This window comes from Megascapheus bottae, unplaced genomic scaffold, assembly GCF_031878675.1.
Source record: "Megascapheus bottae isolate mThoBot1 unplaced genomic scaffold, mThoBot2.hap1 HAP1_SCAFFOLD_50, whole genome shotgun sequence".
Taxonomy (NCBI): Eukaryota; Metazoa; Chordata; class Mammalia; order Rodentia; family Geomyidae; genus Megascapheus; species Megascapheus bottae.
The window spans coordinates 1,985,564-2,008,802 of record NW_028327837.1 but is presented as its reverse complement, the minus strand read 5'-3'; the positions used below and the strand labels follow the sequence as shown (position 1 = coordinate 2,008,802).

General features: G+C 39.0%; 2 protein-coding genes across 2 annotated transcripts in view; one reads left to right on the top strand and one right to left on the bottom strand.

Annotated features, from left to right (window-relative positions):
* Positions 1-23,239, top strand: part of LOC150039056 (uncharacterized) — a 341,232-nt gene that overhangs the window by 129,780 nt on the left and 188,213 nt on the right. The window lies entirely within an intron of this gene.
* The window catches only part of LOC150039066 (phosphatidylinositol 3,4,5-trisphosphate 3-phosphatase TPTE2-like), a 71,641-nt gene that overhangs the window by 10,368 nt on the left and 38,034 nt on the right, over positions 1-23,239 (bottom strand). Inside the window, exons 20-26 of the mRNA XM_090328054.1 lie at positions 22,740-22,804; positions 18,944-19,004; positions 17,755-17,836; positions 17,566-17,654; positions 6,707-6,768; positions 4,577-4,657; positions 1,501-1,606 (exon numbers count right to left, since the gene is read on the bottom strand). Of these exons, the coding sequence (XP_090184180.1) occupies positions 1,501-1,606; positions 4,577-4,657; positions 6,707-6,768; positions 17,566-17,654; positions 17,755-17,836; positions 18,944-19,004; positions 22,740-22,804 (546 nt within the window). The remainder of the gene's footprint in view (positions 1-1,500; positions 1,607-4,576; positions 4,658-6,706; positions 6,769-17,565; positions 17,655-17,754; positions 17,837-18,943; positions 19,005-22,739; positions 22,805-23,239) is intronic.

Genomic DNA, 23,239 nt, shown 5'->3' with positions numbered 1-23,239 from the left:
GCTGGGCTCAGTGGCTTCCATAGTAACCATAGCTCCTTAGTGTCTGAGATCTGAGGATCAAGGTTCAAAGCCAGCCTGGGCACAAAAGGACCCGAGACTCTTATCTCCATCTAACCTCCAGAAAACAGGAAGTGGGGCTTGGCTCAAGGGTACTGCAGAGCTTAGGGACAACACCCAGGAACAGGGGTAGGGTCGTAGCCTTGAGCTGAAGAGTTCAGGTACAACTCACAGGTTGGGCTGGAAACCCATGATCCCCCCATGCACCCACCGACAAAATGCAGACAAAATGAAGTGAAAATTCTCTGTCTCACCTTCTTCTACATGTTTAGGTTTCTAGCTCTAAATAAATAACCTCTTTCACTATTTTTCTAGGCCAGCCTGTGTAAAGAGAGACTTCATCTAGGAAAAGAGTAGAGCGGCCCAAGCCTGTAGTCCCACTTGTGGGAAGACTGAGATGGAGAACCCAGGGGAAAACTTTGGAGAACTGGGTGGTCTGTGCCAGTCTTTCCAGCAATACTGGGAAGTCTAAACTAGACAGTCTGATTTCTTGGAAACAGCACCAACTTGGCAGTTGCTAGAGGAGTCTAGTAGAAGAACAAGTTCTCCAAACCTGTTCTATGTCCATGGAGATTCAGGTGTGAGTGTCAAACAAGGGCAGTCAGGGGAATCCAAGTGCTGCCCTCTAGGAACCTTGTCTGTACTACCTAAACCTGGCCTGCAACAGAGTCTAACTTTTGTATTTGCAACTAGCAGAGTTTGAAGTCTGGGTCTTGAACCTGCTCAGCTTGTCTAGCTGACACTCTATCACTTGAGGCATGCCCCCATTTTGCTTTTTTTGGTTGCAATTGGAGACTCAGAGTGGCTTGGGATGGCTTCAAACTGTGGTCCTCCACATGTCAGCCTTCTCAGTAAGGAGGCTTTTAGGTAAAGAGCCTTGAGAACCCCTGCATTGTAGTTGGTTTTTTTAAAAATCTAAGCACTTATTTGTCTTTTCTGCTCACAACCCCAGCTGAATGCTAGCATATGACCTGGCCAAAGGTGGCAACAAATAAAATAAGGCATCCTGATGGAGAAGATAGTGAGGAGATGCTTAGAGGAGGAGGAAAGAGAGAAAAGACTATAGTTCTGAGAAGAAAGGGCCGCTGGAAGGACTGGCCAAGAAAATGAGGCAGGGCCAGCAATGCTGAGATGAACCATGAAGGAGAAATGAGTCTGAGAAAGAAGGATTCTACTGGGTTCTTTAATCTTCTCTTCTATGAAAAAAATCTATCCTAGGTTGAGACAAGAACATCGAGAACAGAACGCAAGGGGTAGAACCTCCCCTCAAGTGGAAATGGGCAAGGGAATAAGAGAGGCATCTAAGGAGAGCTCAAGAGGGAGAAGGTCACATGCATTGACACTTAGCTGTGATGTAGGATCATTTGCATAACATAAGCAAAACCCTCCCAAATAGTGGATCGCACATCCTCTTGTCTTCTCCTTCCTTTCTAAAGCACTTACCTTGGATGGAGTAAATCACAAATTTCACAATTTTAAGAGGTTTTTTCACTGGCATTTCCCAGTTCAACACATTCTTCAAGATGTCAAAGTAGTGGACATAGCGACTCTGTAAAGCAACAAAAGCCTCCACTTTAGTGGGAATGCCAGATGTAAAGTCAGTATCCTAATCTCCTTCTCTTTTTCAGCTTGTGAACAGCAGTAAGAGCGGAAGACAACATTTAGGGCTGGGAGTTTGGCCTAGTGGTTAAAGTGCTTGCCTAGCATGCATGAAGACCCAGGTTCGATTCCTCGGTACCACATACATAGAAAAAAGCTGGAAGTGGTGCTGAGGCTCAAGTGGTAGAGCTCTAACCTTGAGAAAGTCCAAGGACAGTGCTCAGGCCCTGAGCTCAAGCCCATGACTGGCAAAAAAAAAAAAGAAAGGAAGACAACATTTAGAATGAGCCCTTACATTATCAACATTCTTATGTATTTTCCTCATTGTGGAAAAAGAGCCTAGCTGAGACTTGCAGATAGTAACATGGAAAGAAGAAGCCCTTGCTTCTAGGCTTGCTTATGACCATGAGAACAGTGAAGGTGCTGAAACAGCGATGACAAAATCTGTTGTCATGCACTAGAGAAAGGACTATGGTTGGGAGATAGTTCCTCATCAGGAGGAATGACATCTCCACTTAGCTGCACTAGATGATTCTGTACCATTAGTGAGGGGTCCTCTACAGAGAAGAGATTCTTTATCTACCTTTTTCTCCAATATGTTTTTTTTTTGGTAAGGGAACCTTTCAATACTCTGGCTCCTAGCAAGTTGCTCAAAGAGGATTTCTTAGAATTCTCTTTGAGAAACTCCAGATGTCTGATGATGAACCAACTGAGAAGAGTTCATAAAGTGAACTGCCACATTTCCAATTAGCAAAAGCACTTGTACTGCATGCGAGTGGCTGATGTCTGTAATCCAAGCTACTCAGGAGGCAGAAGCTGAGAGGACTGAAGAATAATGCCAGCCAGGGCTGAAAACTTTGAGATAATCCATCTCTATATACTTAGCCAGAAGTTGAGCTAGAGATCTAGCTCACCTGGTAAAGTGCCACTTGTGAAGAGTTCAAGCCTACTGAGCACCAGGCCACTGAGTTTAAGCCCCAGGATGGGCAAACAATGAAAGGGCAATAGTGAGAAAGATGCCTGAAAATGCAATAGGGCAATGCAAGATGCAATAGGGCAGTGCTGTACCACTTCGCATCTCCAACTCAGGCTGTTTTGGTTCTTCATTAGAACTAAGAATGAAAGGATTTCCTGCCAGGGCTGGCTTTGGAACACCATTCTCAAATCTCAGCCTGTATCTAGAAATACAGACAGGTGCCAGTCATCAGTGTCGGGTAGATGCTTTGCAGTTGTTGGATTTTTTTTTAGAGTGCATATGTTGGGTGTCATGCCAAACTTCTTGTGAGATAAAAGGACCTGATGAATAGAATTTCCTTCAAAGTAATCCTGGTTGAGGAAAGAAGAGTAGGAAGGGTGACCCAGGGTTTGAGAAGAGTGGGGAAGGAATAAACAAAGCATGACTGTAGGTTGGGATGATGATTGTAGAATGCACTGTATGGTTCCATCTTTGTGTGTTAGAATTTGGATATGAAATGTGCACTTAAAAGGCTCATAGATGGAAGGCTTGATCCCCAGTATACCAGCAGCGTTCAGAGGTGGGTATGGGGAAGTAATTATATTATGAGGCTTTTGACTTTATCCACAGATTCATTCGGTGAGGGCTTCCTAAATTTAAAGCATTAGTAGGAGGTGGGGAAAATGTTAGGAGTTGGGGCCTCATGAAACCAAAGAAGTCACTGGAAGGATGGATCATGTCGCAAACCCTTCCTTCTCCTCAGCTTCCTGGGAACCTTGAGGTGAGCAATCCTTCTCCACAATACCCGCCTCCTTGACATGATTGTTCAGTGTCAGTGTAGGCCCAAAGCAATGGGATCAAGTGGCCTTAAAGGAAATCCTGAAACTGTGAGCCCAAATGAATCTTTCCCCACTTTAAGTTCTTTGGTCAGTTATTTTTTTTTATAGTGACCAACACTCCAATCCAATATAATTGGGATTTTTCATATTTTCATAATAAAGTATTATCAGAGGAAAATAGGACAACAGTGGATAGTTTAAACAATGTTAAGAATATGGAATGAAAGAATATGATAATGTCTGCTGGAACAAGATTTGTAAAATACTTATTTTCCCAGTTCATTCTGTTTTCTTCTTTCATACTCCCATTATCTCTGTGTGTCTTTATCTCTCATTCTTGGTCTGAGGATCTCTCATTCTTTCTCTTCTCTGCACTCTTCTTTCCCCTACACTGGGGTCATCACAAAACCATCCTGGCAGTGTTCTAAAGACCTTGAATTGCTCATTGCCTTAGCAAAAACTGGTGAAGGATCCAATCTCTCTTTCTAGGGAAACCAATGGCTAGTAGATCATCTACTAGCCAGAGATCATGTTCAGGCATCAGAAAACCTTAGATATTTGACCTTCCTTTTTGGGAGGGGACTCAATTCCAGAAGCTGTAGGGAATAAAGAATAAGAAATGGAATGTGTGATGCTCTGTTGAGAACTGTTGGGAGCCAGAGTGGAATCAAACTGTACCTTGATTTGCATCAGACAATTGCTTTATTGTCTTATGGTTTTCTGGCCTTATTCTGTTTAAATGACCTGAGATTTACCATATGAATGTAACACCTGGAAGTTCCCTGGTTTCAAGAAGGGATATAAGCCTTGAGTTGAGGATAAACGGGGCTGCAGTCTTTACCTGGGCTGCAGACCTACCAACCCCATGTGTTTGTCTCTCTTCTATTTTTTCCAGGCCCTGCCCCGTATTTCAGGAACCCCAATTTGCTGCCGGTAGGCCCCGGCAGAGAACCAAGCCAAGTAGCCTATGAGGCTACAGATGTGGGCCTCCAAAGATCAGGAAATGGTTAGGAGTCACAAGTCCTCTGCCATCATTGATTGTTAAAGAAGGGTTACAGATGCGACCAGGCTAAATGTGCCACTAACATCTCCCCGTAAATAACTTTTTGTGAAAAGAGAAACTTACTTGGGAAGGAGTTTCTACACCTTGAAACTGACTGCTCACATTCCTGTCAGTTCTGCGCTCCCCGAAGTATTCAAGGCTGTCCTACAGAAAAGGGGTTAATACAATCACAGTGCTTATCTGTCCTCTTTGGACAGAGCTACTTATGAACTTTCTTAGTTCCTAGCTTTTTAAGTGGCTAAGATTACAGGCACAAGTCTACAATGCCCACCTTTCCTTTGATTCTTTTAAAAATTACTTTATTATTTTTTGAGAGGTCTTTCTAGCTCCTTTGCCAAATTACTGATTAGCTCATTAGTTTTGGGGAGATGTTAATTTTTGAGCTTCTTGTATATTTTGGATATTAGGACTTTGTCAGATATATTGCTGGTAAAGATCTACCAGTCTGTTGGCTGTCTTTTTAGTTTAGCACCTATGTTCTTTGCTGTGCAGAAAATTTTTATTTTGATATAATCACATTTGTCAAGTCTCTCCTACTTTCTGTGGCCTTGCCACTATTTCCAAAAAGTTCCTGCCTATGCCTATCAGTTCTAATATTTCTCCTACTCCAACTTGCAATAGTTTCAATGTTTCAGGCCTGACTTTGAGGTCTTTAAATTCATTTGAGTTGATATTGGTGCATGGTGATAAACAAGGATCCAATATTAATTTTCTACATATGGAAGTCCTAATACCAATTATTGAAAAGACTATATTTTTCCATCACACATTTTTATTGTGCCTAATTTCTTTATATATATATATATATTTTTATTAAGATGCTGGAGGGGATGTGGCCAGGAGGGATCATTATTACACAGTTGGTGGGAGTGCAAACTCATTCAAGAATTATGGCAGCTCCTCAAAAGACTAAACATAGAGTTCCCCTATGACCCAGCAATTCCACTACTTGGCATTTACCCAACCGTCCAGAAACAAGGACATACTAAAGCTACTAGCACAACGATGTTCACTGCAGCACTATTTACCACAGCAAAGATATGGAACCAACTCTGATACCCTTCGATTGATGAGTGGATCAACAAGATGTGGTATTTTTACACAATAGAATTCTATGCTGCTGTCAGAAAGAATGACATCACTCCATTTGGAAGGAAATGGAAAGACTTAGAAAAAATCATATTAAGTGAAGTAAGTCAGACTCAAAGGAACATATACTCAATGGTTTCACCTATTTGTCATAACCAGTAGAAACCTTGGGCTCTCCTAGCAGCGATTTACAATAGAGCAAAACCTAGATACATAAGGACATACAGTATGTCGCTAAATGAAAGGACCTATAGGAAATAGAAACAAAAGCCATAAAATGAGTGATTGTTGTACTATGTTATCTCCCATTTCTTTTGCTGTCCCTTGGTTATCTCATATTTTTATAGTATTTCACTTTGTTATCTGATATATTGTATATATGCGTATTTGGTTATTTGAAATTGGATAGGAAAGGGGCAAAAACAAGATGAGGGTGGGAGTGGGGGGAGGGAAATGGGGACCAAGACTTGAGAAAGGGTATCAATGTATGTGAAGTAATGCACCTTCTATCTGGCGAAAGTAATGTAACCCTCCTATTAAGTACAATAAAAAATATTTTTAAAACTCATTATAAAGGTGTTGTACAGAGAGGCTACAATTACATAAGTCAGTTAATGAGGATATAGCTTTTTAGAAAACGTTGATTCTTATTTCTTAAATACGGAATTACAAAGTCATGTCTATATCCTACAACATTAAAGAAATGGTAGGAAGGAAGTAGTGGGTGGAGATGGAGGGAGGAGAATGATGAACGAGTGACCTTACTCACAATGCACTGAAATCTCAAACTGCTTTTTTGAATGGCAACTACTTATAGATGGTAAAAAATATACCTTAAAATGCTGTTCTTCTTAGTAATTCTGAATTTGGACATTCCCTCGCATTTGTGTCTCACTGCTCTCACTATAGGCTTGGCCCAGAACAAGAATACAAGGGTACAAGTCCAGTAAATAACTGCATATTAAACAAGGCTGCATTAATCCAGGCTTTCACTTTCACTTAATCACCATGAGCTAAGCATTTCCTTAATATTGTACCATGAATGCTTCAGAACTAGCAAATTCAATACATATAAAAGACTAAGTATCAAAACCTTTTTCCTACCTTTGCGGTTAAAAACGTGCCAGTGGCAAGAAGTAGAATAGATATCATTGTGCCTGTTCGTCCTAGAAAAGAGCAGAAATGAGTTCAAGAAACCTTTGTTCCAGTGTAAAAATACACTCACAAATACTCATTTGGTATTGGTACTGTTTCTTCTGAAGTGTTGCTGTCTCAAAATTTCCAATTGAGAAATATTAAGACTTTCTCATTAATGTAATGAAAAGAACGCTGGTCCTCATGTATAATTCCAGATTCCCAGGTGGGAAGATCAGGATGGTTGTGATTCCAACCAGCTTAGGCAAAATAAGCAGGACCTCATTCTCAACCAGCAAGATGGGCCGGGTGCTTCACATCTACAGCCCTCATTGGGTGGGAGACATAGAAATGGGTTTCAGACTGATGCCAGCTCAGGAAAATGTAGGAGGTACTTTATCTAAAAAAAGCATTGAAGCAAAACAGAGCTGGGCATATACCTGAAGTGGGAGAATGCTGGCCAAGCACGTGCCAGGTGCTGAGTGCAAATGCAAGCAGGAACCCACATTACCAACTAGAATTGTAGTCCCTATGTAATTGCATTATTTGAATTGTATTGTGAACATTTGCAAACATAAGAATGTAGAGAGACAAGCATAATGAATACGCATATTCCTATTCCTCAGATTATATAATTCTAAGTATTTTGCTGTAGTGTTCTTGCTTACTTTCTACCTCAGCTTACATGCCTGCTTTTCTCTCTTCTCCCTCTCTCTTTGCCTCTGCCTGTGTGTGTGTGTGTGTGTGTGAGATAGTGTTTTGTAGCAAATACTTTGACAATTATAGCAAATCCTTGACTTCTTCCTGCTTCAAATCACTCATCCTCTAAGTCTCTTCTGTTACCTTCTACTTTTATCTTAGTTTTGTCCTACAAAATTTAAGTTTGAAAATATGTTCTTTTCTCTTTCTATATTCATCCTTATAATCTAATTTTTAACATACCCATTTACCTGAAAAGTACACATTTTTCATCTAGTCTTTAAACATTTTTTTCCACTGGAGGAAGAACAGATTTATTATCTTCATGTACAGAGAAATCAACATTGCACATCTAACCCAGCTTAGTAGCCAGTTCCTTAGCCTTTGCCTTTTCCAGCTTGCCAATTTGAGTCACATATTTTGGACTGAGGACGTGCCTTCCCACTGAGGATGGATCTCATCGTGAGCTTCAACTCATGAACTCCTTTGGCTTCTTTTGATCAAGAGAAGGTACTCTACCAATTCAGTCATATTATCTCTACTTCTAGCCTTTTGTTTGTTAAACAGAGACAACCATCTTAGGGATTTTTTTTTGCCTGGGTTGCCACAAATCTCACATTCCTGAGTAGCATGGGTTACCAGTGCCTGGTTGAAACTTTCACAAGGGCAAAAACAAAGTATCTTAAATGCCAAGTGAGAAGTCATTCATGTTGAGGTCTGGTTCTCAGAAGATATGCAAATGGCTAATTGATACCTAAAGAAATGTTCAACTTCTTTAACCATAAAGAAAATACAAATAGAATCTGTGCTGATTTCATCACACCAAGGCAGAATGGAAGTCATAAAATAAAACAATAGCAAAGGCTGGCAAGTATGGAGCAGAAAGGTGAGAATGAACTATATTAGTATACTGTTGGTTGGTTTGAAATTAGTCTATCCACTAGAGAAATCAGTATGGAGGGTCTTCTTCAAAACACTAATCATAGACTTACTTTGTAAGTTTTATAGGTCTTATAAGTTACAAGGTAACTTCTCATTTTATAGAATATCTTGTTTGTGACTTTGGATGTGGTGAGCTCTGTGTGTGTGTGCTGTGTGTGTGTGTGTGTGTGTGTGTGTGTGTGTGTGTGTGTTTCATACGTTTTACTACAGAAACATCTCAAACCAACAATTTAATGGTACAACTTAAAATGCTGGAAAAAGAGTACCAAACCCAACCAAAATCTAGTAGAAGGAAACAAATTATTAAAAGTAAAGCAGAATCAAATGAATTAAGAATCCAAAAAAAACCCAGAATCCACAAACAAGGAGTTGGTTCTTGGAAAAAATTAACAAAACTGACAGACCCTTACCAAATCAGATCAAAAAATGAAGGGAGAACACCTAAATAAACAAAATTATAGACAAGAAGGGCAATATAACAACAGAAATTACCAATATCCAGAGCATCCCAAGGGATTACTTGTCAAATCTTCATGCCAACAAATTTGAAAATCTAGAAGAGATGGACGAATTTCCAGCAAATATTGAAATAACCAAACTGAACCATGAAGATCTAAATCTACTAAACAGACCCACTTCAAGTAATGAAATAGAAAAAGCAGTAAGAGTCTATAGGATTCTTTAAATACAGAATCATGTCATCTGCAAAGTGGGATAGACTATACTCCCAAGCTCCTTGAGCTGATTCAAAACTTAGGAAGAGTAGCAGGCTATAAAATCAACCCTCAAAAATCAACTGCCTTCCTTTACGCCAACAGTGAGAGGAACGAGGCAATAATCAGGAAAGAAACTCCTTTCACAATAGCTTCAAAAAAAATAAAGTACCTATGTTGTCTCTCATCTCCTTTGCTGTCCCTTGGTTATCTCATATTGGTATAGTATCTCACTTTGTTATCTGATATATTGAATTTATTTGTATTTGGGTATTTGAAATTTGATAGGGAAGGGGGGAAAACCAAGACAGGTGGGGGGTGTTGGGGGGGAGGGAAACGGGTACCAAGACATGTGAAAGGGTATCAATGTATGTGAATTAATGCACCTTCTATCTGGCAAATATCATGTAACCCTTTTACTAATTACAATAAAAAAAATAAAAAATAAAAAAATAAAGTACCTAGGAATTAGCTTAACTAAGAATGTAAAGGACCTTTTTGACGAAAACTTTAAAACCCTAAAAAAGGAAATTAAAGCAGAACTAAGGAAATGGAAAAACCTCCCATGCTCCTGGATTGGAAGAATCAACATTGTGAAAATGACAATCTTGCCAAGAGCTATCTACAAATTCAACGCAATACCCATCAATATCCCAATGTCATTCTTTAAAGAAATAGAAAACGCAATCCAAAATTTCATATGGAATAATAAAAGACCCCGTATAGCAAAAACACTTCTTAGCAGAAAGAACAGCGCTGGAGGAATTTCATTTCCAAACTTTAGACTCTATTACAGAGCTATAATTCTCAAAACAGCTTGGTACTGGCACAGGAACAGGCCTGAAGACCAATGGAATAGAACTGAGGACCCAGATATTAAACCACAGACCTATGGCCACCTAATCTTTGACAAGGGAGCCAAAAAAATAGAATGGAAGAAAGACAGCCTCTTCAACAAGTTGTGCTGGCAGAACTGGTTAAGCACCTGCAGAAAACTAAAGCTGGATCCTTTGTTGTCACCTTGCACTAGAATTAACTCCAAATGGATCAAAGACCTGGAGGTAAAAGCTGACACACTGAAAACATTACAGGAAGGAATAGGAGATACACTAGGCCTCCTTGGCACAGGTCGAAACTTTCTTAATAAGGACCAAGAATCACAACAAATCAGAGAAAGGCTGGATAAGTGGGACTGCATTAAACTGCAGAGCTTTTGTACGACAAAGGACATAGATAGTAAACTAATCAGGAAGCCTACAGAGTGGGAGAAGATCTTCACCAACCAAACAACGGACAAAGGCCTCATATCTAAAATATATCAACAACTGAAAAAATTGAATCACTCCAAAACTAATCTCCAAAGTAACAACCATCCCATTAAAAAAATGGGCCAAAGACTTAAAGAGAGTCTTCTCTGAAGAAGAAACAAAAATGGCCTATAGATACATGAAGAAATGCTCAACATCTCTGGTCATAAAAGAAATGCAAATCAAAACAACTCTAAGATTCCACCTCACTCCAGTTAGAATGGCCAGGATCAGGAAAACGAATGACAACAGATGCTGGAGGGGATGTGGCCAGGAGGGATCACTACTACACTGTTGGTGGGAGTGCAAACTCGTTGAACCACTATGGAAAGCAGTGTGGCAGTGCCTCAAAAGGCTAAACATAGAACTCCCCTTTGACCCAGCAATTCCACTACTTGGCATTTACCCAACCATCCAGAAACAAGGACATACTAAATCCACTGGCACAACAATGTTCATTGCAGCACTATTCACCATAGCAAAGATATGGAACCAACCCAGATGTCCCTCAGTTGATGAGTGGATCAACAAGTTGTGGTATTTGTACACAATGGAATTCTATGCTGCTGTCAGAAAGAATGACATCACCCCATTTGTTAGGAAATGGAAAGACTTAGAAAAAGTCATATTAAGTGAAGTAAGCCAGACTCAAAGGAACTTAGGCTCAATGGTTTCCCTCATTCGTCATAACCAGTAGAAACCTTGGGCTCTACTAGCAGAGATCTGCAATAGAGCAAAATCTTGATACATAAGGCCATATAATGTGAAGCTAATTGAAAGGACCTCCAGGATATTGAAACAAAAGCCATATAATGAATAATTGTTGTCCTTAATGTACTATGTTGTCTCTCATCTCCTTTGCTATCCCTTGGTTATCTCATATTGGTATAGTATCTCACTTTGTTATCTGATATATTGAATTTATTTGTATTTGGATATTTGAAATTTGATAGGGAAGGGGGGAAAACCAAGACGGGAGGGGGTGTGGGGGGGAGGGAAATGGGTACCAAGACATGTGAAAGGGTATCAATGTATGTGAATTAATGCACCTTCTATCTGGCAAATATCATGTAACCCTTTTACTAATTACAATAAAAAACAACAACAAAAAAGCAATAAGAGACCTCTCATCCAAGAATAGCCCAGGACCTGAAGGATTCATAGCTGAAATCTATAAGGCCTTCAAAGAAGAGCTCACACCAATACTCCCCAAAATCTTCAATGAAGTTAAAAGTGAAGGCTCTCTACCAAACCCATTCTATGAAACCAGCTTAACCCTCATGTCAAAATGAGACAGGAACTCATCAAAGAAAGAGAACCAGAGACCCAGTTCTTTAATAAATATTGATGCAAAACTGCTCAACAAAATATTGGCCGATCAACTTCAACAACTCATCAAAAAATTATACACTGTGATCAAACAGGACTGATCACCGGGATCCAAAGCTGGTTCAATACATGCTAGTGGGTTAATATAATTCATCACATCAAAAGTAGCAAGGACAACAATCACATGATCATCTAAATAGATGTAGACAAGGCATTTAACAAGATCCAACACCCCTTGATGCAAAAAGTTCTGGAGAAAGTAGGAATCATGGAACATTCCTCAGTATAATCTTACACGACCACCCTACAAACTAGCATAAAAGTAAATGGAGAAAAGGTAAAGCCATTTCCTCTGAAATCAGGAATGATACAAGGATGCCCACTTTCTCCACTCCTGTTCAATACAGTATTAGAATTCCTAGCCAGAGCAATAAGGCAAGAGCCAAACATAAAGGAAATTGAAATAGGGAAGGAGGAAGTGAAACTTTCTCTCTTTGCAGATGACATGATTCTTTTTTTCCATACATCTTTTATTGTAATTGATAGAAGGGTTACATTATATTTATCAGATAAAAAGTGCATTACTTCACAAACTTTGATACCATTCTCATGTCATGGTCCCCATTTCCCTCCCCCATTCCCCCATTCATCTTGATTTCCTCCCTTCCCTATCCAATTTCAAATGACCAGTTAAGTATATATAAAATGTATCAGATAACAAGGTGAAATATTGTAATAATATGAGATAACCAAGGGACAGCAAAAGAGATGAGACATAACATGGTACATTAAGGACAACAATCACTCATTATATGGCTTTTGTTTCTACATCCTGGAGGTGCTTACTAGATTTTGTTCTATTGTAAATCTCTGCTAGGAGAGCCCAAGGTTTCTACTGATTATGACAAATGAGGGAAACCATTGAGCATATGTTCCTTTGAGTCTGGCTTACTTCACTTAATATGATTTTTTCTAAGCCTTTCCATTACCTTACAAGTGGGACAATGTCATTATGTCTGACCTCAGCATAGAATTCCATTGTGTATAAACACCACATCATCTTGTTGATCCACTCATCAACTGAGGGACATCTGGTTTGGTTCCATATCTTTGCTATGGTAAATAGTGCTGCGATGAACATTGTTGGGTTCGTGGATTTAGTATGTCCTTGTTTCTGGACAATTGGGTAAATGCCAAGTGGTGGAATTGCTGGATCATGGGGTGATCTATGTTTAGTCTTTTGAGGAGCTGCCAAACTGCTTTCCATAGTGGTTGAACAAGTTTGCACTCCCAATAACAGTGTAGTAGTGATCCCTCCTGGCCACATCCCCTCCAGCATCAGTTGTTATTAGATTTCTTGATCCTGGCCATTGTAACTAGAGTGAGGTAGAATTTTAGAATTGTTTTGATTTGCATTTCTTTTATGACCAGAGATATTGAGCATTTCTTCATGTGTCTATAGGCCATTGTTATTTCTTCTTCAGAGAAGACTCTCTTTAAGTCTTTGGCCCATCTTTTAATGGGATGGTTGTTAATTTGGAGATTAGTTTTGGAGTCATTCAATTTTTTGAGCTGCTGATATGTTTTAGATTTGAGGTCCCCAAAATACAAAACAAAACAAAACAAAATTAAACTAAATCATAGACAAGAATGCAAATATCACAGCAGAAATTACCAAGGTACAGAACATCATAATGGAATACATCTCTAACTTTATGCCAACAAATTTGAGGATCTAAAAGAGATGAATGAATTTCTCGCCAATATTAGCATACCCAAGCTGAACCAAGAAGACCTAGTCCAAATAAACGGACCTATGTCAAGTCCCGAAATAGAAATGGCAATAAGAGACCTCCCATCCAAGAAAAGCCCAGGGCCACATGAATTCACAGCTGAATTCTATGAGGCCAGCAGAACAGAGCTCACACCAATACTCCTCAAGCTCTTCAATGAAATTGAAAGTGAACACTCTTCTGCCAAACTCATTGTACAAAGCCCCCCTAACCCTCATCCCAAAACCAGATAGGGACTCATCAAAGAAAGACTCATCTCTTTGATGAATATTGATGCAAAACTGCTCAACAAAATACTGGCCAACCATCTTCAGCAACTCCTCAAAAAATTATACACTACGAAAAAAATTATACACTATGCTCAAACAGGATTCAGCACAGGGGTGCAAAGCTGGTTCAATAGACGCAAGTAAATTCCTATAATTCAACACATCAACAGGAGCAAGGGCCAGAATTCCATGATTGTCTCAACAGATGCAGAAGAGGCATTTGACAAGATCCAACACCCCTTTATGCTAGAAGCTCTGGAGAAACAAGGAATCCATGGAACATTCCTCAGTATAATAAAGGCTGTGTATGACAAACCCACAGCTAGCATTATACTTAGTGGTGAAAAGCTAAAGCCATTTCCACTAAATTCAGGAATGAGACAAGGATGCCCACTCTCTCCACTTCTCTTTAACATAGTATAGAATTCCTAGCCAGAGCAATAAGAAAAGAAGCAAGTAGAAAGGGGATCCAAACAGGGAAAGAGGAAGTGAAACTTGCCCTCTTTGCAAATGACATGATTCTTTATTTAAAGAAATCTATAGATTCTACTTGCAAGTTGCTTGAGCTGATTTGAAACTTTGGCAAGGTAGCAGGGTATAAAATTAACCCTCAAAAATTAACAGCCTTCCTGTATACCAGCAATGAGGGGATTGGGGCAGCAATCAGGAAAGCAACTCCATTTGCAATAGCCTCAAGGAAAATAAAATACATAGGAATTAATTAACTAAGAATGTAAAGGACATTTATAATGCAAACTTTAAAAACCTGAAAAATGAAATTTAAGCAGATCTGAAGAAATGGATAAACTTCCCAGGCTCCTGAATTGGAAGAATTAACAACATGAAAATGGCAATCCTGCCAAGGGCTATGTACAAATTCAATGCAATAATCATCAATAGCCCAATGTCATTCTTTAATGAAATTGAAGAAGAAATCCACAATATCATATGGAATAATAAAAGACCCTATATAGCAGAAAGAGCAACTCTGAAGGAATATCCATATCAAATTTCAGACTCTATTACAAAGTTACAGTAATCAAAACAACTTGATACAGGCACAAGAATAGGGCAGAGGACCAATGGAATCAAATTGAAGGCCCAAAAATCAACGCACAAACCTATGGCCACTTAATCTTTGATAAGGGAGCCCAAAAAATAGAATGGAAGAAGACAGCCTCTTCAACAAGTGATGCTGGCAGAACTGGTTAAGCACCTCCAGAAAATTAAAGTTGGTACCTTCTATGTCACCCTATACTAGGATTAGTTCCAAATGGATCTTAAAAACTTTACAAGAAGGAATGTGAGATACACTAAGTCCCCCTGGCACAGATCGAAACTTTCTTAATAAAGACCAAACAAGCACAAAAAATTAAATATAGCTAGGACAGAGGGGAATGCATTAAATTGTAGAGCTTCTGTAGGTCAAAGGACATAGGTAGCAGGTTAAATAGAAAGCTCACAGAGTAAGAGAAGATCTTCACTAATCATACAACAGACAAAGGCCTCATATTTAAAACATACCTTTAGCTAAAAAAATGAATCATTCCAAAATTAAGCTCCAAAGAAATAACCATCCTATAAAAAGATTGGCCAAGACTTAGAGTCTTCTCAGAAGAAGAAATAAGAATGGCCTATAGACACATGAAGAAATGCTCAACCTCTCCAACCATAAAAGAAATGCAAATCAAAACAACTTTGAGATTCCACCACACTCCAGTTAGAATGGCCATGATCAAGAAATGCAATAACTACAGATGCTGGCTGGGATGTGGCCAGAAGGGATCATTACTACACTGTTGGTAGGAGTGCAAACTCGTTCAACCACTATGGAAGGCAGTGTGGCAGTTCCTCAAAAGGCTAAACATAGATCACCCCATGACCCAGCAATTCCACGACTTGGCATTTACCTAATAGTCCAGAAACAAGGACATACTAAAGCCACTAGCACAACAATGTTCATTGCCACAATATTTACCATAGCAAAGGTATGCAACCAACCCATATGCTCCTCAGTAGAGATTGAAACACCAAGATGTGGTATTTATACACAATGGAATTCTATGCCGCCATCAGAAAGAATGACATTACACGATTTGTAAGGAAATGCAAAAACTTGGAAAAAATCATATTAAGTGAAGTACTGAAAGAAACATAGGCTCAATGGATTCCCATTTGTAATAATTAGTACACATCTAGTTTGCCCCTAGCTGAGGAACACAGTAGCTCAAATCCTACACACATAATGCCATATAGGATGAGGCCAAATTAATGGACTACCAGGACATGGAAACAAGAGCTTAATTATAAGTGACTGTTATTGTAATGTATCATGTTCTTCTCTCTACTCTTGTGTTGCCCTTTGGTTAATCTCATATTGTTACAGTATCCCACTTTGTTACCTGGTATATTATCTAGATGTTTACTTGTGTATTTGATATAGGAGGGGAAAAATCAGGGGAGGGGTTGGGCAGAGGGAAATGGGAACAAAAACATGAGACGGGATATAGATGTGTGAGAAGTTTGGCACGTTCTATCTGGCAAATATAACTGTAACCCCTCTATACATTAAATTTTGAAAAATAAAGTAGATAATCAGCTGAGCAAAGAGGTATACGCTATGGAACCAGAGAATCTCCAAAATGGGTTAAGAAACAACACAAATAGCAAGACAATACATTAACCTTTCCTAAAGCAGGACAAAGAGGGAGGTATGGTGGCCATTTCTGCCATTCAGCACACAGAGGCAAGGGCAGGAAGATAACAAGCTTGAGACTATATAGGGAAATCCTGACTCAATCAAAACCAAACAAATGCTCACAAAACACAAAGCCAGCCAGCCGTAGTGGCTGTATTACTAGCTATTCAGATATAGACAATGGGGAGGTTTGTCATTCAAGGCAAGCCCAAATCTATACAAGAATTCTTCTCAAGTAAAAAGTAGAGCATCACAGTATGTATCCATGAACCCAAGTGTGTGAAAAAGTTAAAGAGGGTCACAGTCTAGGCCTTTCTGGATTCAGGATGAAAAGTGAGAACCAATGTGAATAATGACTAAAGCAAACAGGTATAAGGAATGTAAGTGGCTCCAGTAGTAAAGGGCCCCAGGACGTGTGAGGCCTTGGGTTCCGACCATATTAATGCCAAGAAACAATACAAAATCACCCCACACTCCCAAGAATCAAAAGGCAGTGTGGTAGGACACAGTACTTGGAAAGACATTTCTGAAAACGAAACCTTAAAGTGGCCAACAGATTTGTGAAACAATTCTCAATGTCACTAGGTAACAGGGAAGAGCATCTTAAAAGCCCAAGGCGAGAATGCATTTGTTAACTAGCTTCATTCAGCATTCCACATTGTATATAAATAGGAAAGTATTACATTTACATGATACATAAGTGCAGCACTGTCAGCTAAAGAAGAAAAAGGCATCACTGCAAATGAGATACAAATGCAATACCATCCTGAAGTTGAACACTGTTTGGGGGAGGCAGGTATACATGGCTAAACCAAAATGGAAGAAACCCATATAATCAGCAATTAAGGGAAGTAGCTCATTGTCCTCCCTTCTTTACATTAGTTTTTCCTTTGTTCTTCCCTCCCCTTCTCTATTTTCCTTTTAGTATTCTTTGCTTCTTTCATCCTTTAAACACAATATTAATATGTTAGCAATGATGAATCTATCTGAGGAGTAGCAGTAGGTATCTTCCTACTGCCTGTCAATATTTATTCTCAACTATCTTTTTACAAAGGAGACAGAAAGGAAAGCATCATTACCTTTTCCACCTTTGCAGTGAATTATGATGATGTTGTGAGGATCCTTGGATAACCAGGCAATGACTTCTTTAGAGAAGGAAACCATCTCTCTGGTTTAACAAAAATTTTTAGTTAATTAAAATTCATTCCCAAATTTCAAGCCCAGTGAATTTAGTGCTTTTCTGACCATCCGTGTGGCATCAGACTTACTCAAGAGTGGGGACATTGTGATCCTCTATCATTATTCTATGCACACGGTGATGAAAATACTTAGGGTCATAAGACCGTTCGCCTGAAAGAAATGAGATATGTGTCAAAGCTGTATGCCTACTGACATGAAAGTTAGGAACGAAGTTTAAAATTTCTCTTAGGAATTCTTATCTCCTTTCCATTGTTCTAAAAGGATTTTTAACATCACCAGCACAAAGGTCCTGAGAGGAACACAGGCAGACCAGTGGACAGAAGAGTCAAGGAGACATGAAGGACATTAGGGACAGATTCTTGTCCTTAAAGACTTTTTCATCCCAAGTAATTTAAAATCAGCTCATGCTTCATATTCCTTACCTTTAACCTTCTAACAGAGTGATTATTCGATCTTCTAGACTGCATATCCTATCATCCTGCATTCTGCTTATTCTATCTTCTAGACTGCTTATTCTATCATACTACATAGGTACCACTAAGTAGAGGTTAATGGTGCTGTCTAAATGCTCAATCCCTGAAAATATCATTAAATGTTTATTCTGACAATAAAATGCAATAAAAATGTACATAAAAATCATGATTGGGAAATCAGGGGACAGTGAAAAGAGGACAAAAACATGAGAAGGGGTATCACGGTTTGAGAAGTAATGTAACCATTACCTAAAAAAATCTAACTGCAACCCTTCTATACATTAACCCTAAATAAAGTACAAAAAAACCCCACACCACCATAAAAAAATCTAGACAGGTGTTAATGTCTAGACAGGAGAAAAACTGAAGACAGACACAGCAAAAAACTGGGGGCACATTCTTCTCTTTCTTCTGTTTTCTTTTGTCGTTTCTTATCACGCGCCTTGTTCTCATCACCAACTCTTTCTGGTGGATCATAGAACATACTTGCTGAATTGTCTGTGATACAATCTGGCATTAAAGGCAGGAAGAGTTGATTGAGCATAAGAGCAGATCTTTCCTGAGCACTTCCTCTGTAAGTCTGCCTCTTCGCTCTCACTGGCCCATCTCTTTCTTAGGGAATGTTGTGTTGCCAAGCTCACTTTTCCTACTACACAGCACCAGCGCAATACAGAGATTTCTGATCTGACTTCTTACTACGTAATATTTACAATTAAATGAAAGATACCCAAGGTGACTTTCTTACATATCTACAGTAGCAAATATATTAAAGTGATATACATACTACAAAGGTTGTATACAAAATAATGCTCAGGATGTCTGGTGTTGAAGAAACGAGCCACTTCCTAAAAAAGATAAATACATTCATAAACTATATTGTTGAAGGCGGCTCCTTTGTACAACTACTTAAAGATACTAGTAAAACATGCTGTCTACTTTTGAAAACGCTTTTGTCACAGCTTTAATCTTCTGATTTTCTTCTTCTTCAAGTCTGCGAAATGCTTCTTTTGACCTAAGAGTATACACTAGCTCCCCCCTTGTTCTGAAGGACAAAGCAGCCAAACATTCATGCCTTCTAATCCTTGTCTATCTCCAGATAGACCCTCAGATTAAACAGGAAGGTGCTGGAGGCATTAAGGTAGGCATGTTAAATCTGTCCAAGTCTCAGTCTGAATGACCTGCCCTTAGCCTTTGTCTCTGGAGGCCTGGCCAGTGTTTATAGTTCTGGATTTTTCTCTTCAAGATGACAAGAAAAGGCATTGTGTTTGGAAAGCAGTCTGCCTTTTGCAGTTTTATAAATCCTGTTCTTCCTGGATCCCTAGATATCTATGAAGTGACTACAAGAGAGCATGGCTAAGATCAAGAACACATTGTATTTTCCAGCAAAAGTAGCTTTTACTTGACTTAGGGGCAAAGGGACATGGTCTGACTGCATACAGAAGTGGCCAGACTTGTTGATGCTTCCTCACTGTGTTTGTTTCTCCAGTAACTGTGGCTGTGTTCCACGCATCTGCACTCTGACCCTTTTCTTTCTATATTCAGTGTTGTTCAAAATACAATGCTGAAACCTTCTTCCCTTTGAAGGACAAGCAGGAACATATGACCTGATTAGCCTCCTCAGGAATTAAGTTTGTTCAGTGTTATGTTTATGATGTACAGATCAACACAAAGTACAATGTTTACCCTCATTGTTTTCAAACTCAAATATTTAAAGTCATATGAGCTATAAAATGTCCACTCAAAAACTTCCAGCTGCCAAATTTACATCTCTTCCTCCAGCTTTATTTTGTCATAGTTGCATGTTTTCCTTTCTACCAAATGGATTTGCAGAATATAATGCATTTCATGACACTTTGGAGCAGTATATAACACTATACTTTCTGTGCGTGCATTTTCCATAGATCCATAAATATTAATCCTATTTTTAAAAGAACAACCAGGGCACAAAACTAGAATTTCTTTTGCTGGTAGAAACTCAGTTACAAAAGACCTACCATATGATTCTTCTATGAGAAACTCAAGAAACATTAACCTGATCTATGGCAATCAAAAATCAAAAGAACACTTTCAGTGTTTAAAAAGTGATTATAAATGCCAGAACATTGTCAACAATTTCATAGTGGTGTTCATTGCATGCCCTCATACATAATTGCGTTAATAGACAAATGTAAGATGAGGGCAATGTGGAGTCTGCATCAGTAAAGGTTTATTTATATAAGCATGCATTACATAATGATGGTTTTTCAGTTAAACACCAATTGTTTTTTTTGTTGTTGTTGTTGTTTGCCAGTCCTGGGATTGAGCTCAGGACCTAAGCACTGTCCTAGGACTTTCTCAAGGCTAGAGCTCTACCACACTTCAGCCTCAGCACCACTTCCGGCTTTTTTTCTAGGTATGTGGTACCGTATTGTTCTTTATTGATACATACGGAAGAATAAATGTCATGCAGATTACTAAGTATCACATGAGATTTTGAGACACACACATGTATATGCGTATACACATACAAAAACACATACATACATGTACATAAATCAGGTTAAATACAACTATTATGTCAAGCATTAGATAACATCATAGTGAAACTTTAAAATCCTTTCTTCTTTAATAATATATAACACAATGCTGTTGTGTGTAATCAACCTACTGTGTAACAGCTCAGCGAAAAGTTACCTCTTATGTCATTATAATCTCTTGCTCATTGATCAACCTTTGTCCAAACCTTCCTCCTTCTGACTCACCCAAGTTTCTGATATTCACTAGTCTAGGCTCACCTTCATTGAGATCAATGTTTTTTTATTTCACATATTCCATACTTGCCATTTGGCTTATTTGATTAACATATAACTTCTCCTTTTGTGTTATTGACAAAGACAGTTGTTTGCAGGAGTAAACAATGCACTATCATGTAGAGGTGCCACAACATTCACCTTGGAATGGAAACTTAAGAGGTGGATTTCATCCCTTGGCTATTCACTGCTGAGCAGTGAGCTTTTAACCAGGGGTACATATGTCTCTGCCACATAATGATCTCTTTAAGTCGCATCAATACCCAGTCGAGGTATGATTGGATCCCAAGATCATTGAAGTGTGATTTGTTTGAGAATCTTCACACTGTTTTCTTGAATGTCTATGCTAATTGATATCATCAATAGCTTGCCATGGGCCATCTTTCTCCACAAGTTTACTAGCATGTATTACCCCTTAACTATTCAATAATTGTCATGCTTGTGGAATGTTGCAGTGCTATCACATTGTGGTTTCCACCTGCATTTTTCTGATGATGAGTGAGGTTCTACATTTTCTCTTACACTATTTTTTTTACCAATCCTGGGGCTTGAATTCAGCGCCAGGTACTCTCCTTGGATTTTCTCAAGGCTAGGGCTCTACCACTTGTGCTACAGCACCACTTCTGGCTTTTTCTGTGAATGTGATCCCAAGGAATGGAACCCAGGGCTTCATGCATACTAGGAAAGCACTCTACTACTAGGACTTGCTCGCTTGTCTCATAAGAGTTGTGGAGCATTTATTATTTGCCTTGTGTGGGGAAAGAGACCTGTAGTCCTGAGGCTATGTTTGGATAACTGATGCCCAGCTTACACAACAGTACTCTTATGGGATGAAGCTGCTTAGAATTCCAGGAACTTACTTCAAGTACATTCATTGATGTTCACACACTGAATGATCACCCATCAGAGCATTTCCTGTCATTGACCACTGAATGTATATACATTATATATGAACCTATACACAGATCTCCAATTATATTTCATTAAGGAAAAACAGTAGGAATTACTACAGGAATTCACTGTATGTGAATACATACGTACATATATCCCTAACCCCAAATTTTATGTGCTTTCTTAGTAAGGAGCTTCAAGGGGCTTAAAATTAAGTTAGTCACTTACAGAGCCAAAAGTGGGATTTCCCTTATTTAATTATCAGGGAATCTATGTGAAAGAACATATATATTTTTAGACATGGCTTTCTTCTCCCTGAAAGACTACATATGGGGACACAATTCCTCTCATCCTGTGATGGAGACTATTTTCTGATCCTTGAATCCAGACTGCTTTTGTAATTCATTTTTGTCTTAGCTAATGAATTCAAGGCCACTCACACTCACTTGAAGACTTAGTCTTAATGGAATTACATTCATTTGCTTGCTCTTCCTAAGGCCATCTCAATGGTCCCCAAGATCTAGCTGCCTGGGAGAAGAGACATAATAACAGAGAGGCAATCAGAAAAGCCAATTCAGATTAGCCAGTCCTCAGAGGAGCGGCAACTGATCAGAGATGCCCAGATCAGCCCAGTGAAGTAGCCAGTCCTGTACCTAATCATTGGAACCACTCCATTAAGCCCCATCCAAATGTTCAAACCACTCTATCTTGAGATAAATAAATGGGTGCTCTTACGAATCAGTAGGACCTCCAGGGCTTCGCATAAACAAAAGCAAGTTGATACCATGCTTTTATGATTTTTCACCAGAAAGAATAAAATGGTAGAACACTGCTTTGCCTGGGTCAACACTAAGCTCTTGAGTCTATAGAGTTCACTCTGTGCTGCACAAATATGCTTACCTGCATTGGATTCCTATAGAATGTATGTATCCCAGAGGATGGAAATGACATGGCGACAAGACGGTCTGGAAAGCAAAAGAATCCCTATTAGGAAAGTCAGTACAGATGGGAACAACAATAATAACAAAAATTATTTGTACATCTATCCAGGTTCTTTTCTCAGAGTACAAGAAGAGTTGATATGATAGTGACATAACCAAGATGATGCATTAAGATGAAGCAATAGAAGTCTAGGGAGGTGATTTTGTGGCAGAGCGTTTGACTTGCATGCAAAAACACTCTGAGTTGGATTCCTCAGGACAACATAAAGAGAAAACACCAGAAGTGGCAGTGTGGCTCTACTGGTAAAGTGCTAGCCTTGAGCAAAAGAAGCTCAAGGACAGTTATCAAGTTCTGAGTTCAAGCCCCAGGACTGACAATACAATACAAAAGTAAATAAATAAGTTATGCAATATCATAATATCCTTAGGCTCAACAGGAACTTAGTGTTTGAAGCCGTC